This window comes from Delphinapterus leucas, chromosome 3 (genome assembly GCF_059928025.1).
Source record: "Delphinapterus leucas isolate spDelLeu-1000000601 "Yukka" chromosome 3, BTC_Dleu_Yukka2, whole genome shotgun sequence".
Taxonomy (NCBI): domain Eukaryota; kingdom Metazoa; phylum Chordata; class Mammalia; order Artiodactyla; family Monodontidae; genus Delphinapterus; species Delphinapterus leucas.
The window spans coordinates 6,996,450-7,012,774 of NC_143131.1; the positions used below are offsets into that span (position 1 = coordinate 6,996,450).

The 16,325-nt window shown below is 44.0% G+C and overlaps 1 protein-coding gene across 1 annotated transcript in view; it reads right to left on the minus strand.

Annotated features, from left to right (window-relative positions):
• NSUN2 (NOP2/Sun RNA methyltransferase 2) overlaps window positions 1-16,325 on the minus strand; it is a 40,989-nt gene that overhangs the window by 15,151 nt on the left and 9,513 nt on the right. Inside the window, 13 exon segments of the mRNA XM_022581358.2 lie at window positions 57-195; window positions 550-630; window positions 1,424-1,559; window positions 2,289-2,381; window positions 3,025-3,209; window positions 5,922-6,018; window positions 6,337-6,467; window positions 7,035-7,108; window positions 9,795-9,925; window positions 11,063-11,137; window positions 13,183-13,375; window positions 14,551-14,635; window positions 15,412-15,483. Coding sequence (XP_022437066.2) covers window positions 57-195; window positions 550-630; window positions 1,424-1,559; window positions 2,289-2,381; window positions 3,025-3,209; window positions 5,922-6,018; window positions 6,337-6,467; window positions 7,035-7,108; window positions 9,795-9,925; window positions 11,063-11,137; window positions 13,183-13,375; window positions 14,551-14,635; window positions 15,412-15,483 — 1,492 coding nt within the window.

The window sequence follows — 16,325 nt, forward strand, 5'->3', positions numbered from 1 at the left end:
ATCTTCACTATGTGTACGAGGACAAGTGACGTCTCTACGCCAGTCAAACTGCTTACCCATGTCCTTGACTTGGCCGTATGCCTCACTGCTGAGTTTTCTAAAAAATGGATTTTCCTGGGTTAACAGAATTTTAACATCTTCCATCGAGACGGTGATAATTCTTGAATTAATAAATGGATACAACGTATATATTCCCTGTGGGAATAAAGAGAGGTGGCCATTACGAATGGTAGCAATCACCGCCCATGCACGTGAGGTGAGCCACCTGCCCAAGTCCTCGGGGTTTGGCGGGCCCTCCCCTCACAGGAGCCCCTCCCCTCACGGCAGCCCCACCCCTCACCGCAGCCCCAGGCAGGCGGGACACTGGTGACACACGGGACACACGCCAGCAAGCACAGCTCCACCCTGGCGCCCCGGGAAAGCTCAGTGTCTTCGAGAGCCCCCCTGGCAGCAGCCGGCCAGGTGCTCAATGGTCCTAACCCGCCGGGCCGGCTCAGAATCACCCATCCACGCCTTCACGGCTCGTGCCGCCCCACCGGCTGCACTTACCTCCTGCGCCAACCGGAAAGCACAGTCGAACTCTTCACCGCTGTTATTTCGACACCAGACTTTAACCCCAGTGTTAATAACCTGGAATGGAAAATATCAGATGAAACGCACGTAAGTGAAAGTCAGGATAATCGACTAAAATACTCCTTTCTAGCACAAGGAGACAGAGCTCTAAGTAACTGCTGAAAAGAAGGAAAAAAGAAGTGGAAAATACTTCAAGAGTCATCTGACTAAAATAGACGTTCTCTTGCCCCGACCGATACTCTCACACGGCTTTGGTTTCTGTGGCTTATACGGACTGATAATTACAATAGACGTTAAAACCAGGAAACTCTGAGAACACACGAATAGGTCAGCACACATTCCACGAGCCATCGGGAGCAAGGACGCCGTCAGCCTGGAAGCCCCAGTGGACACCCAATTGAGGACAGGAAAGACAGCACCTAATGGCCTAGCACTGTCCTGAGAACACTCTGAACTCGGGGGCCTCCAGACCACACAGAGATGAGCTGCGTTAAACAAGCAGGCAAGAGGGAAATGAGCTGGGAAAACTGTAAAGCAAATGAAGAGGGCCCAGAAGTGGAAAAAATCTAAGGAAAATGGAAAAAAACAAAGCCAAGCGCCCACAGGAGCAGCAGGCAGACGTTGGTCCCCCGTGACGCAGACGGTGTGAACCCAGCGGGGCGGACAGGACACGGCCGGGCAGCCTGTGCCTGGCAGCGGCTGAGGCCCCCAGGCAGCTCGGCTCCCCTCTGCCCACGACGGACAGACTGGCAGGGTCGCATCAGGGCCAGCCCCTCCCAACCGAGTCCGAGCAGAGGCGAAAGCACCACCCGCTGAGCGCACGCGGGCCCCGGGGCTGTGTGAGCGGTACCTTCACTCTCTCACTGTTGTTCAGCAGCACGTTTCTCAGCTCCTTGGACACCATGTAGAGCTGCCTTCTCTTCCCCTCCACGGTTCGAGTTAACAAATTCATCTTTGGGAAGGAAGGGCCCAAAGCATAAAATTTCCTGTGAAAAAGACAGGGCTGCTTACAAGAGTTCCGTTCAGAATGTGACGAATGCCTCTTGGCGGCCTGCTCTCCCCGACAGATCCCATTTCTCAAAGCTGCTGTGGTTAAGGGTGCTGGCACTCTGCCGTGGACGCCCACCTTCACCTGCTTCACCTGGGCCTCCAGGAGCTTCGCCTGAAAACAGCTAGATCTGGGACCTGCATTAACAGGTGCAACTTCTCCCCTCAACTGCTGCTCCAACACCACACCTAAGAGCACCCACCTGCTCCATGGGCATTTTAGGAGGGATTTTTACAAACACAGGCAAAGAACCAGTTATCTACAAGACGATGAATGTAAGTGACCACTCTGGTTTAAAGATACTAAGTTCAACAAACAAGGAAGAGATGAACCCAAGACTGTTATCCTGAGCACCTTGTTCTACCTGGAAATCCCACCCAGACGCACTACTCTTCATTTCCTAACCGGGAACAAGGTGGGGAGCCCTGGCCTCAGTCCAGAGTTTTCCATCTCTCTATCATCTATACCTTTGCGTGGCTTAGGTTCTCTGATTACTGCTCACCTTAAATTGAAGGGTTCAGTAAACACCCTCTAAACTTTCATCCAGCTCTGACATGCGTTGTTAAAAAGGGGCTAAATGAAAAACTACAGTTAAATGTGACCACATGTGCATTTCATCCTACGGTAAATTTAAAAGAAGAATTTAAAACGTTGAATTCATCCTTACTGGATAGGTGGAAATAATGGGTCGTCTTCAGGAATAAATACAAACGGATCTTCTTTAAAGCCAAATAACTTCATTTTCTTAGACGGAGGAGGACTGAGAAGGGAATGGAGACGAGGTAATCTGTCATCCGAGGAATACCGCTAAATCCCAACAGCACATCCCTCCTCCCGCCCAGCCCTCATCCCAGCTCCACACCACCCGGGCTCTGGAGGGAAGTAGGTCTCTTCCCTCCGGGGGTCATCAGCACTGAACCGTGTCCTTTACAGCAAGGACCTTCTCACCCCTGCAAAACCACCCCCGAGAGAGATCTGGGTTCCTGTTTAATCTACAAGGGCTGGGGAGACACAAGAACGTGAGGATCAAGACACAACCGTTGGGCTTCCCTGGTGCGCAGTGGTTAAGAATCCGCCTGCCAATGCAGGGGACACGGGTTTGAGCCCTGGTCCGGGAAGATCCCACATGCCATGGAGCAACTAAGCCCGTGTGCCACAACTACTGAGCCTGCACTCTAGAGCCAGCGAGCCACAACTACTGAGCCCGTGTGCTGCAACTACTGAAGCCCGCACGCCTAGAGCCTGTGCTCCGCAACAAGAGAAGCCACCACAATGAGAAGCCCGCGCACTGCAACGAAGAGTAGCCCCCGCTCGCCGCAACTAGAGAAAGCCTGCGTGCAGCAGCAAAGACCCAACGCAGCCAAAAAGAAAATAAATAAAATAAAGACACAACCGTTTCTTACCCACACACACCATCTTTCTTATTTTCATTATTCTCTAAATTCTCAGCTCTTTCAGTTGCTTCTGTGTCACTAATACCAGCGGCCGGTTTACTCTCCAGCTCCAAGGGGTGGGAAACGCTCCTTCCCATGGGATCTGCGGGGCCCGGCTGCACAGGCCCCCGCGGCTCTGCAGACTCACCCTGCAGCTGGAACAGGGGGTAAGCTTGTTTAAACTCAGACAACAACCTCCCCTGCCCTGATACAGGAAAAGGAACTCAAAACGTCGCAAAATCCATCCAAATGAATACAGCATTTCATGTACAAAAGAGAGACAACAGAATTTTTTTAAAACAAGTGTCTTAAATCTATCTGCTATTATAAGCAGAATTCATGGGCACTGATTCTAGTTTTAACTTCCTGTTTCCTAGCAAAGGCCAACAACGCCAGCTTGTCTTCACTCAGAAATGCTGCCGTGCATCTGCTCTGCGTGATGAGTCGCATGCTGCCCCAAACATACTATCCGGGGCCGAGAAGACAAGGACATACATAAAGGACAGTGGAAACTCTCCCAGGACCCCTGGATAAACCGCTGTGGAAGTTAGAAGAAAGACAGTAGAAAGAAGTGCACCTCTAGGGACTGAGAAACTACCTGTAGAAAAACGAACTTCTGATCCGGGATAACAGTATAATTTTGGCTTTAAGAATGTGCAAAATGTTTCACTTACATTAATTTTTTATGTATATTTTATATACGATCTTATATAAAAAAACTATTACATAACACAGCACAGCGACTACAGGTAATAACACTGTTGCATATTTCAAACTTCCTAAGAGAGCAGATCTCAAAAGTTCTCACCATGAGGAAATACATTCTGTAACTATGTATATACACACAGAATCATTATGTCGTCCACCTGAACTAATATAATGTTTTATGTCAATTATACCTCAACTTAATAAAATTCTTCAAAGCTACACGTCCTTTCTAACAGGTCACAAGATTGGTAAAAGTGATAATTCTCAATCCCTATGAAGTGAGTTTACAAATTAGGACACTTGAACACAGAAAAGTTCAACATGTCCCTCAGTTCACAAAGCTATTAAGTGGACAAGTTGGTAAGGTTCTAAAGCTATTAACACTAGGCAACACTGCCTCCCAGAAAATGTACTCTATTTGTTTAAAAAAAAAAAAAAGGCAAAAAAGAACAAACCCTTTGCCAAGGCTAGCAATGGTACACATCCTTTCTATGCCCACCTGTGCCTGCTGTTCGGAGCCCGTCTCCCACGGCCCTCTGTGCAGGAGGCTTTTTCTGTTCCATTGCAATGACCCAGATCTAATCCTGCCCCCTCACAAGGATACCAACAGCACTTTGTCAGCATGGCTCTCCCTGGCTCCAATTCTGACTGTTTTTACAAGCTCCATCACTTCAACTAGACAACGGCGTCCTGAAGACTGAGAATCTGAGTTATCAATGTGGCCCCAGCAGAGTCACGCTGGGCGAGCTCACAGGGCAGGCCGCCAAAACAGGTTTTCAAAGCTAAATGAATGAGGAACTGACATACTCACAGGAGATAGAAGTAGTAGTAAGATTTAAATGAGCAAATGATACCAAGTTGTTCTAAAAGGTAAGATGCCCCATCAGAGGTGGCACACTGAAGAAAAAGCTCAAAACCACTTATGTGACAAAAATGTCAGCACAGTCCCAAGTGCAAGTGAATGTGAAGTACACGTGTGTAACAGGCTCTGACCAGTGCCCTTGTACTGCAGCACCAGTCGTGCCCTTTGGCCATGTCAAATGTGACCCGTGCTACGTAAGACGCTTCTCAGAGTGAAAGTTCACACTGCTTTTAAATCTCGGAACACAAGCATGAAAAATATTTCACTAATAACTTACTTTAATTGCATGAAAATCACATTTTATTATACTGCGATAAATAAAATGTCATTAATCTCACTTTTTCGTTTACTTTTTATAATGTGGCTGCAAGAAAATTTAAGTTACCATGTGGCTGGTGTTCATGTGTCAGGGAGTGCTGCTCCGAGCCCCGTGGCCCCATTCCTGACCGGGAGTGAGGGGCTGTGACAGCCAGGGGCTCCGCCTCTGGGAAAACCTCTCCAACCTCACAAGCGCCGTGGCGACGGCCCGCAAATGCCACGTTGCTTCAGTGTGAGGCTGTGCCCCAAGCATTCGTCTGGATTAGCCATACCCCAGAGAACAGTTTCCTTTCTGTTTCTCCAAAGGCCAAGCATTATTTGTCCTCGTTTTCCAGCATGGACTGTGACTCCAGGCCATGTTCCACGGCAACGGAAGGAAGGCTGATGGACACGCTAACAAAGTTCCCCACGTTGATACACTGATAAAGGGGAGGAGAGCGCATCACACGGCAACTTTGTGCCAAGACTCAAGGCTGCCCTCTCCGAACCCCTCGGCTTCATGGCCTCCCTTACATAACCCAGGGGGCGGCTGAGGTTCGTTCGACAGGTCAGGTCCTATCTATGTCCACTTCAGCCAGGCCTGGACAGCTTGTCATTACCTCTTATGGCCAAGGCAAAGACTGGCTGGCCTGAGGTTGGCAGAGTTGTTCCGACTGAAAACTACCCACAGGAAGGCAGACACAGACACCGGCCTGCAGGGATTCCTTCTGATCCTAAACCACAGAGCAGCCATCTTTATGACTTTCCAATTTTTATTAAAGAACTGGATTTAAGATACAGAAGAAATGCATTTCCCAACTCTGCCTTTTCCACCTCCCTTATAAGACACGGCTGCTTTCTGGAAAACTCAAAATTTAAATTTAAGAACACCACCATCACCACCTCACACACAAAAACGCTCCACTGACCTCGGCCAGCTTCTGCCTCAACTGCACAAAAAGACCACACGGTATGCTACATTGTTTCGGAAGATGTTTACCTTTGGGGGACGTTTATTCCATGGCATTGAAGACTTTTTCACTAATACTGCTACGAAGAACCCTCCAGTGTTTTGATGATGTGGTAATATCCTAAGACTGAAAAAAAAAAAAAAAAAAAACCCACACAATTTACCCTTTTTAACTGATCCTAAGTACATTCTTTTGCTGTAAATATTCACCCAACCCTCACTGACAGAATCATCAATGTGTAATGTGTAAAAAGTTAATGTAGTGGCCAAAGTATTACCTAATTAAGTTCAAGCCATTTATTTTTGTTATTTACAAATGCTCAACGCCTGCAGCTCAGGCCCTGAGAACCTTACTTGCTGAAAAGTTCACACATGAGGGGTCGGCCATGGGCGCAGCCCAGACCACGCAGGACACGCCAGAGGTCCCACCTCCCCACAAGCTCACCACCGCTCTAGGTGCATCGCCTGTGACTTCTCGGGGTCCTTTGGGGGGAACATGGTAGGCCGAATTTGGGTGTGTCTGCTGTGCGGAACATCAGCCCACGCTGCAAACCACTGCCCATCCTTTGTCATCACCTGCAGAACGAGAGAGCGGGATTCTAGATTACCAGCCGCACCTAATAATAGGAAAAGTCAGAGTGGGCGATTCTCATTTCTCTCCCAAGCGAGGACTGTCTGCAAAGATAAAAATGAGACAACCTTTTATTCCATGGAACAGGACAATCATTCTGTAAAGCAGCATTTTCACTTTCCATGTGGGTTTTTTTTTCTTTTTTAAAACAAGCCTCAGATTGTTCCTCGTTTAAAACTGAAAACTGAATTGTTTCATATTGGAAACAAGGCTTGAATTCCAGCCAGTTAAAAGAAAAAAAGCAAAACTATACTTATGGGGATGAGAATAAACAAAGCTGACTTCTAACTGCAGAATAAAGACAGGAGATCTTTTCCAGTGCCAGAGAGAAATATTTGTGTAATCATACCATTTGTCATTAAACATAATTTTGAAATTGATTCTAAGCTGCATAACCAGATGTACTATTTATCCAAGTTACCCAACTGTGGGTGCTTTAAAACATCCACAAGTCTAACAGGTCTATCAAGTTGATCTGCCCTTCTGAGTCAGAGTCCTTGCAGAAAGACTACCTTCCACTGTGTGAGTCCAGGCATCCACTTTAGTCCTGGCAACTCAGAGGACACATCAGCAAGTTCCAAGGCACCTATGTATCAAACAAAAAACAAAACAAAAACTCACATTATGCCCAGTGAAAGAAACTAATTATAAAAGATCACATATTGTATGATCCCATTTACAGGGAATGTCCAGGGAGGGCAGAGAGCAGATTAGTGGTGCCTGCGGCGGGCGGGGGTGGGAACAGGGAGTGACTGCAAATGAGCTCTTCTGGAAAATGCAGTGAAGTCACTACAGATCGCTGAACTGCACACTTAGAACAAGTGGATGTTACGTGCATAAATGACAGCACAGTAAAGCTGCTGGAGTAAGGAGCTACAGAGTCCACACCACGTCCGAGACAAAGTCCACAGCAACAAGAGAAGCCACCGCAGTGATCTGCCTGCGCACCACAACGAAGAGCAGCCCCCGCTCGCCACAACTAGAGAAAGCCCGCGCGCAGCGACAAAGACCCAACGCAGCCAAAAATAAATAAATAAATTTATAAAAAGAGAAAAAAGAACACTGTGTCTACAGTAGCACTACTACCAGAAGCTGTACGTTAGGGCCGTTACAGGAAACCTCTCAAATGAACTACCGTCCACAGACCACAGACAGAGCAGACGGTCTCAGGAAGAGGAAAATCCAATATAAGCTCCATGGAAGCTATGAAAAATGCAGGCAATCATGAAAACAGAGCGAAAGAATCCCCAAGGTGGAGGTCCAACAGTAAGAAACCTTTGACAAAAGCATCATACTGACCTCCACTAGTACACCCAAATATTCTGGCTTTTAAAAGCAAACACTAAATAAAGGGCAAGTGTACAAAAACTGGTTTTCTCAATCAAACACTGCCCTGGGTTCAGCAGTGACTTTCTGCCAGCATTTGGGTCAGAAGCTGCCAACGCTGGCCCAGCGCGTGTAGACTGAATGCGTATCGGCCACCCTTCCCCCAGCTGAGTCTGAGGACTTCAAGGCGGGGACCACAGCCTCTCCAGTCCAAATCCCCAGCAACTGCAGAGTACAAGGCCCAGCCAAGGCCTACTGTCTGATGAAGCCACGTCCACACATGACGCCTCTACATGACGTCTACACATGACGGAGGACGGAGATGAGACATCAACAATGTGGTCTGGAGCAACCACGTGCAGAGATGGCTGCGAGAGCAAAACTGAGACTGGAAACCCACCTGCCTGGTTAGAAAGTAATTACAGAATAGGACACTAAGAGTTAAATTTACTATCAAATTACATCGCCCACAGCTCTCCTCTTCACACGCCTTTCGAAATAAAGTACCATCAAAAATGTAGAGCTCATAACCATGCAAGAAACACTGTTCAGAAATCACATCTTTATTTAAGTATAGCAAAACAAAATAAACACAACATAGTAAATTCAGGTCAAAAAGACGCCAAAGGTGTGAACAATCAGAGGGCTGACCACACAGCACAGAGATCACTCGGCCACTAAGAATGTAACGGAAGCCTAGACGGTCTCGGATACTGCCTCAGGAAATGCACACCTGTTTCAACAGCTGCATTTCAACTTGCTTCATACGTAAGCAGAAAACTCGGTAGCATTCTATTCTGGAAATGTAGTTAGTTTGAAATCTCCAATTATTTCTGTTAAGGAGAAACTGATGGAAAGGTTAACATTTCAGCAAAAACATGAAAACATTATGAAATGTTCTTACAACCTATGCTGGTCCCTCAGTATAAAACAGTGTGATAAAGACCTCACACCCATTAGGATGGTTACTATCAAAAAACAAAACAAAAAAACAACCACAACAACAACAACAAAAAAACAGAAAATAACAAGTGCTGACGAGGCTGTGGAGAAACTGGAACCCTTGTGTGCTGTTGGTGGGAATGTAAAACGGTGCAGCTGCTGTGGAGAACGGTATGGTGGGTCCTTAAAAATAAACACAGAATTACCATCTGGTGCAGCAATTCCACTTGTGTGTACGCACATAAGAACTGAAGGCAGGGTCTAAAAGAGTTATTGGTACAGCCATGTTCAAAGCAGCATTTATTCACAACAGCTAAAATGCAGAAGCAAAACCAAGTGTCCATCAACAGATTAATGGATAAACAAAATATGGTCTAAACATACAATGGAATATTTTCAGCCTTAAAAAGGAAGGAAATTCTGATATATTATGTAACATGGGTAAACTTTGAGGACATTATCCGAAAAGAGGTAAGCCAGTCAGTCACAAAACAACAATGCTGTAATGATTTCAGTCAAAGGAGATACCTAGAGTGGTCAAAGTCACAGAGACAGAAAAATAATGGGGGGTGGGCGGGCAGAGGGGATACTGGGGAGTTGTTTAATGGGTCCAGAATTTCAGTTTAGCAAGGTGAAGAGCTCTGGAAATTGGCTACACAACAATGTGAATGTAGTTAACACTATCAAACTATGTATTTTTAAATAGTTAAGATGGTACATTTTTAAGTTATGTAAGTTTTACCACAATTTTTTAAAAAATGCAACAGTGTGGTAAGGATCTGACATAACCTTTCAAACTTAGAGAAACAAAATGGGCAAACTGCATGATTCACGAAACACAACAAACCCATTATATAAGCATGTTTTTAATCAGGGATACCTCATTTTAGGGTTTATAGGCTAATCACACAAGCAAACGTAGAAAAAGCCTACAGAAAAATACACTATAGCAATAAAGGTTTTGAAAAGTACATACTCTTATTGAAAGATCATCATGCACTTACCTTCACTCTTTTCCAGTAAAGATGCTATGACTGCTTCATCTTCAATGGGGTTTAGTGAACACGTAGAATACACCATCCTGCCGCCTTCCACTAGCTGTTCAGCGCCCCGAGTTGCAATCCGCAGCTGTAAACTAAGGGCCGGAGACTAGGTTACCCTATGTGCCGAGCACATCCGCATGGTACATACATCAGAGGCACTGACTGTAGCACATATTCATTACAAATTTTATGACAGACATAATAAAACATAAAATACTCTATGTAAGATGAGCAACTCCCATATAAAGAAAAAAATAACAACAAAAATTTTAAGATTTTTAAGCGAAGTTAGATTAACCCTATATAAGATGTTCCCTGTTTATCTAAAAAACACGTATTTATAGATGTTGTTACTATATGTTGTTACTACAATGTTGTTACTGTTGTTAACCTTTCCCAACATGCCAACAAGCAAAGCATAAAGCTGATTAACAACTGAATTCAATATATTAGCTAAATTTCACTATTAAAAAGTCTCCATACTTATACAAATATTTGCTTTTTCTTTCCATGAGCAGTTTGTACCTCTTAGTACATTCTAATCCCAATTGCCTGTTTCACAAAAACAGTAGTAAGTTTTTAACAGAGAAACAAAATTTCCTGAAGTTATTTATGGTAAATATTCATTAGTACCCTCCAGATCACCCACAGTTCTATATTTGTATAATTTTAATGTTAAGTGAAAAAAAGAAAGCAAAGCTCTGTAGACAGTAAAATCAAAACAGCTATTTTAAAAATCCCTCTGCACAGAAAAACACTATAATATACCAGGCATGACAGAAATTATCTTTGAGTTATAAGAGTTTCTCTTTCCTTTCACTTCTAGGAACTTTCCAAATTTTCTTTAAAGACAACCAAAACATATTTCTGAGAGGTCAAAATGTTAAGCAAAATAATTCAACACAAAAGAACTGAAAACAGAGAGGAGAAATATTAGTAAGAAATGGTCATTTCACGGAAAACACATGTCTGAAATGTTACAGGAAACTTCTATAAAAGGCATTCTCAATAAATGTATACCTGAAATGTATACAATCTTCAGTTTCCTACTCTCGAGAGGTTTTAAAAACAAATACTTCTGACAAATAAGCAAACTCGCATGAAGGTGGCCATTAACATTCTGAGGATTACAGTCAGTCAGCTGAAGCTCTGGGTGCCCAGGTAATTCAACCATAAACCTTCACTAACCTCTTAGTCACACAGGGCTACCAATTACACAGTTTATTTACCCATGCAGCTGCAAGCTGTTTAAGGTGCTCCACTTTTTCCAGACGTCAATGTTTTTCCTCATAGTGCCATCTCCACTGCAAAGAAAGATACTTAAGAACTTAAAACTCTGTACCGGTTAGATGATCACAGCTCAACAAATATGTCATATTCGAGTTAAATTACAAAACAGGTATCATTGTTATTATTATAAACACCAATTAGAAAACAATCTAAATTCTCACAAGCTACAATAAACTTTCTATTTTTGTTTTGGGGACACTCTAGTAGAGTAAACTAATTGCACTTCCATTTCAATGCAATAAGGAAATAAAGATTTGAAAAGAACATCTCTCTCAACAAAGAGATAGTAATTTGTTTCCATTTGAGAAAAAATACTATAGCAAAACTAATCTTCAGGGCTTCCCTGGTGGCGCAGTGGTTGAGAGTCCACCTGCCAATGAGGGCACACGGGTTTGTGCCCCGGTCCGGGAAGATCCCACATGCCGCGGAGCGGCTGGGCCCGTGAGCCATGGCCGTTGAGCCTGCGCGTCCGGAGCCTGTGCTCCGCAACGAGAGAGGCCACAACAGTGAGAGCCCCGCGTACCGCAAAACAAAACAAAACAAAACAAAACAAAACAAAACACTAATTTCAGACCTAGGACACAGAACCTTTTGATCCTGCTACTTAGAAAAGAAACTTGGCTAATCAACAGTAACATTTTAATCAGAATTACAAGAATAATGATAAACTTATACTCATAAAGGATTTCCACAGCAAATTCAATTAAGCCAATTTAATTTCTTTACCAAGATTTTTCTATATATCACACTTAAACATTTTTTAATTTCTGCTTTTACTTAATGGAAATCATTTACATGTAAATTCCATAATACAGAGTTGATCAATTAATCTTTCTGTCCATGTTGAATTTCATCTACTCAGAATTTGAGTAATTCCTGTTGTCTGCTGGCTTTCTCTGTAAAATTTAATTTTCCTTGATGGTCTAGTCACATGTCCTTGAGGTGAAGGGTCTGCAGGATGGAAACGTCCTATACGATATAACTGCTTTCAAATGACATCCCTTGCGTGTATGGTGGTGGCTTAAATTCTAATTCCCTCAGCTTACAACTCAGAGCTCATGAGGTCACGTCTTTCTCACAGTATGATATTTGTGATCGCAAGAACACAGGGGTGGGAAAAATCAGTTTTTCTGATCCAAAGGAAAACTAAAAAGCTGCAATCTAGAAAGAAAGGAATATAGCTCATGACCTATTTCAATTTTGTGAAGGAGAATTCTTTCAGTATTTGACAGGCAGTCCACACTCAGTGCTAATGAGTTCTGCCACCAGCAGTAATCTGCCCCTTGTTTAAATAAGACAGGATTTAATTCCGATGTGTCATATTTAAACACTGTGTTTAGTGCTAACAAAGTTCTGTGGCAGCGTCTGTACTAAACTTTGTTGAGACAAAGTTTGTACTTTGTCTCAACAAAGTCATGTGTTCAGAAGGTATTAAACATGTGTGACACCAGTGCCTATGTCACTGCCTCCAGGAAATTAACAGACGTTTTAAGTTTGATTCTCTTCTTTTTGGAAAAACTCAGTTATTCAGCTATGCCATGAAATTCTTTTATAGGTAAACTCTAAAAATCTGTAATTTATTTGTAAAACTTGAAGAAAGGCACGTGTACAAATACACATGAGTTTCCCAAAGGTTGGAACCCCTGAGTTTCACTGTGCTACATAAGATTCACCACAGAAGCCCAATGTGATCACGTATTATCCTATGACAAGTATCCTACATACTCACCGGAGGTAAGCACAAGCAAATCGCTCCCGGCACTAACATCCTGAAATGCCTGTTAACGAGGCTTTATGACGACACTGCTTGCCTCTCAGGTATCTTCTTCGTGTCCCTTTTCAAGACGATCAAAACCACCCCCTTTCTGATCTCTTCGTTCTGTTTATCACTAAAATTGAGTTTCTGGCTTCTGATTTACGCTCACAGTGTCTCTCTCTTCAAACCAGTTGCCACAAGATTGACACCTGCAATTGCATGCGCACCGTGCGCAGATTCACTTTAGACTATACCTGATTTGATTTTGAGTGGACTCTGGGCTTTCCGGCCTCTTAATCGTACCTGCAAGGGACGTCACATAAGATGCGGTCATAGAAGAGAATCTCCTTCTTCCCGTTCACATCCATCTGGAGCCGAGGGATGCAGGAAGCATCATGGTTGACCACCATGATGCAGGGACTGCTCAGCCGCTTGGCCTGATGCACAAGCAGGTAACAGCGCTTGTTGTCCACGTCATTCGCGATGACAAACCCCTCTGGAAACATAAAGCTGTGCGTCAGGTGAAAGGTGGCGTAAGTGGAGCAATTTCCTGAAATGTGTAACCTCTAGGTTGGCAGGTGAGACGGACAACTGAGCAAACTTAAGACCGAGCTTCAGATTTGCTAGAACTAGGGAAGTGGTCCAGAAAAAGGAACCAGGTGGCTCGGCATGGATTTCACAGTCAATTAAAATGTCAAAACTTCAAAATTCATCTGTTCAACAATTATTCACTTTGTACCAATTACTGTGCCAAAAGTAACATTTCCATTATTAACGATTAACTAAAAAGGAGGGTGAGGGGAGAAAGATGTAGAAAACAACGAAATCCCCCAACCAGTGTTTAAAATAGTGCACATGTGCTGGGCCTCCATTCTGGACCCTGCGAATCCGCTTCCTGGGGAGGCGCCGAGGCTCCTCAGGGTCAAGTCAACCCGCTCCCTGGGAGGAGGCTCTGACCTTTGCAATCTTACATAATGTCCTCCAAGTTCAAGACAGATGTCCCATTTCGTATGTGATGTCTGGTAATGTCACAGAACTCACCTATTAAATGGTGGTGGGATTTGAACCTGGGGAGTCTGACAGCAGCTCTGGACAACTACATTCTCCTGCCTCTCACATAGGTAGTAAAGAGTGAAAAGGAAACAAAAACCCCAATGTGAGACTGTTACTACTGAAAACTCAAAGGGCAATCTACCTACTATGGCTTTAAAAAGAAACACCACTTGCTTTTATAGAAAATACATGTAGGGGGCTTCCCTGGTGGCGCAGTGGTTGGGAGTCCACCTGCTGATGCAGGGGATGCGGGTTCGTGCCCCGATCCGGGAGGATCCCACGTGCCGCGGAGCGGCTGGTCCCGTGAGCCATGGCCGCTGAGCCTGCGCGTCCGGAGCCTGTGCTCCACAACGGGAGAGGCCACAGCAGTGAGAGGCCCGCGAGCCGCAAAAAAAAAAAAAAGAAAAGAAAAAGAAAATACACGTAAATCTAAAGTAAAGGCCCTCCCCACAATGCACGTGTGGGTCTGAGGACAAGTGACAGGTGTGCACAGCGTCCAGCTCTACTTTCAGAGACACAAAACCCATCTGCCTGATGCCTCCTGTGTTATGCTCTTTTCCTTGTCTACAACCCACCAAAGTAGCACCCCTACCCTTCAAAAACCAGCCCAGTGCATACCTGGGAAAGGCACGCTCATGTCGGCATGCAGCATTTCGATTAGCTGTGTGGTCTTTGATCCAGGTGCTGCGCACATATCTAAAATCTACTGAAAAGCAAGAAAATGTTTGATGTTCTCCTTTTAATAAATGAATCATCCTACATTTTAGAACGACTTAAAACTAGTTCCTCATTTCTATTTCACAACCCAAATACATTTATTTATAGAATGAATCTATAGCGTATTATACTGAACTTCCAGGGGCCTAATATTATATGATGTCCCCAAACCACAGAAGGATAAAGATACTTACTCCACAGGGGATAGGAACAAAATGGCACTAGACACCAGTGAAAGCAATACATTTAGGGATGATGAGTAAAGATGCTAAGTGCGAGAAGCAGTATAACAAAATGCTAAAAGGCAGAGCTAGCTGGGTTCAAGTCTCAGCTCAGTCACTGCTGACTAGTTGGTGACTTCAGGCTCCACTTTCCTTTGCCTCCTTCCCCTCATCTGGAAAAAGGGGGACAGCGATAGCATCTACCCTCACAGGGGTATGTGGATAATAAAGTGAATCGATTCACAAAAACAACATAGAGCAATCCTCAGCATTCAACAAGTCCTCAATACATGTTCACTATGATTTTCAACCAATTTAGTCAATCAAGAACACTGAAGATTATCTGAGTAGTAAGTAAAGAAACTGAGCTGTAAAAATTGCAAAAAGAACCTAAAATAAATGTCATTCTCCACTTTACCCAAAGTGAAAAGGAAAACAGAAATGATTAACTATATAAAGAAAAAAAGGTCTCAAAGGAACAGAGAGACACAAACACTGATAGTAGCCTACCCACCAGAATTTTCTATTCAATGCACGATACCTTATGGTGAGGGTGAGCATTAAGCAACAGTGGTGGAATCATGCTAACGGCTTCTTGACGACTGATGTTTCCCTTAGAAAATAAAATTTTTAAAAAATCAGCGATGGCATTAAGAAAGGCAGAAAAAAATTAATACTGGGCGTTATTTCCAATGCAACAGGAAAATACCATATAATTATACCAGAACACAAAAGTTAGTACTATCACATAGACAGTAAGTAAGACAGATTTTTATACTAGTGGATAAATGGTTGCTACCAAAAGACTAAGTAAGGATGACCATAAATATCAAAACAACATTAGAATATTAGAAATTCAAGTATAACACGAGCACAGGACAGGACAGAAAGTCCCCGTTAGAAACTTCATAGCTGAAACTGTAAGTTCTATCTCTTAGTTCTCCTGTTTCCAGAACAGCCCACGCCTGCTTTGTATTCCTGAGAACTGTCCCCATCAACCACTGCCCCCATGTTTCCTGTGGAAGAGAGAGAATAATTAAAACTCCTCACTAAACCAACCATCCTCTAGATCTTCACTCGTGGGTCAGGACATCTGTTAAAACGTACAGCTGTTCAGATTCAGACAAAGTTTCTTAGTGAAATCCAGCACTTGTGTCAATCATAACTCTATTGTAACAGCTTAGGACTAAACACTTAACAAAAATCCAAAAAAGCATCAGCTACCAGGAGGCTTCTGCTTCTTTACAACCTGGGGCCCCTGTCCTGGAAAGGCCACCCAAGCAGCCATCACTCATCTTACAACTGCGCACCTGACTGTCAGATCCTAAACACAGGCCTCCACTCAACACCTGTTCCTTTCACCTCATGGGTTTCCGGCCAGCACTGCATCTGTGAGGACTGAACCATGACTGCCTCGCCAGGGGCACGGATCCCAAGTTCTGGGTTACACCTGTG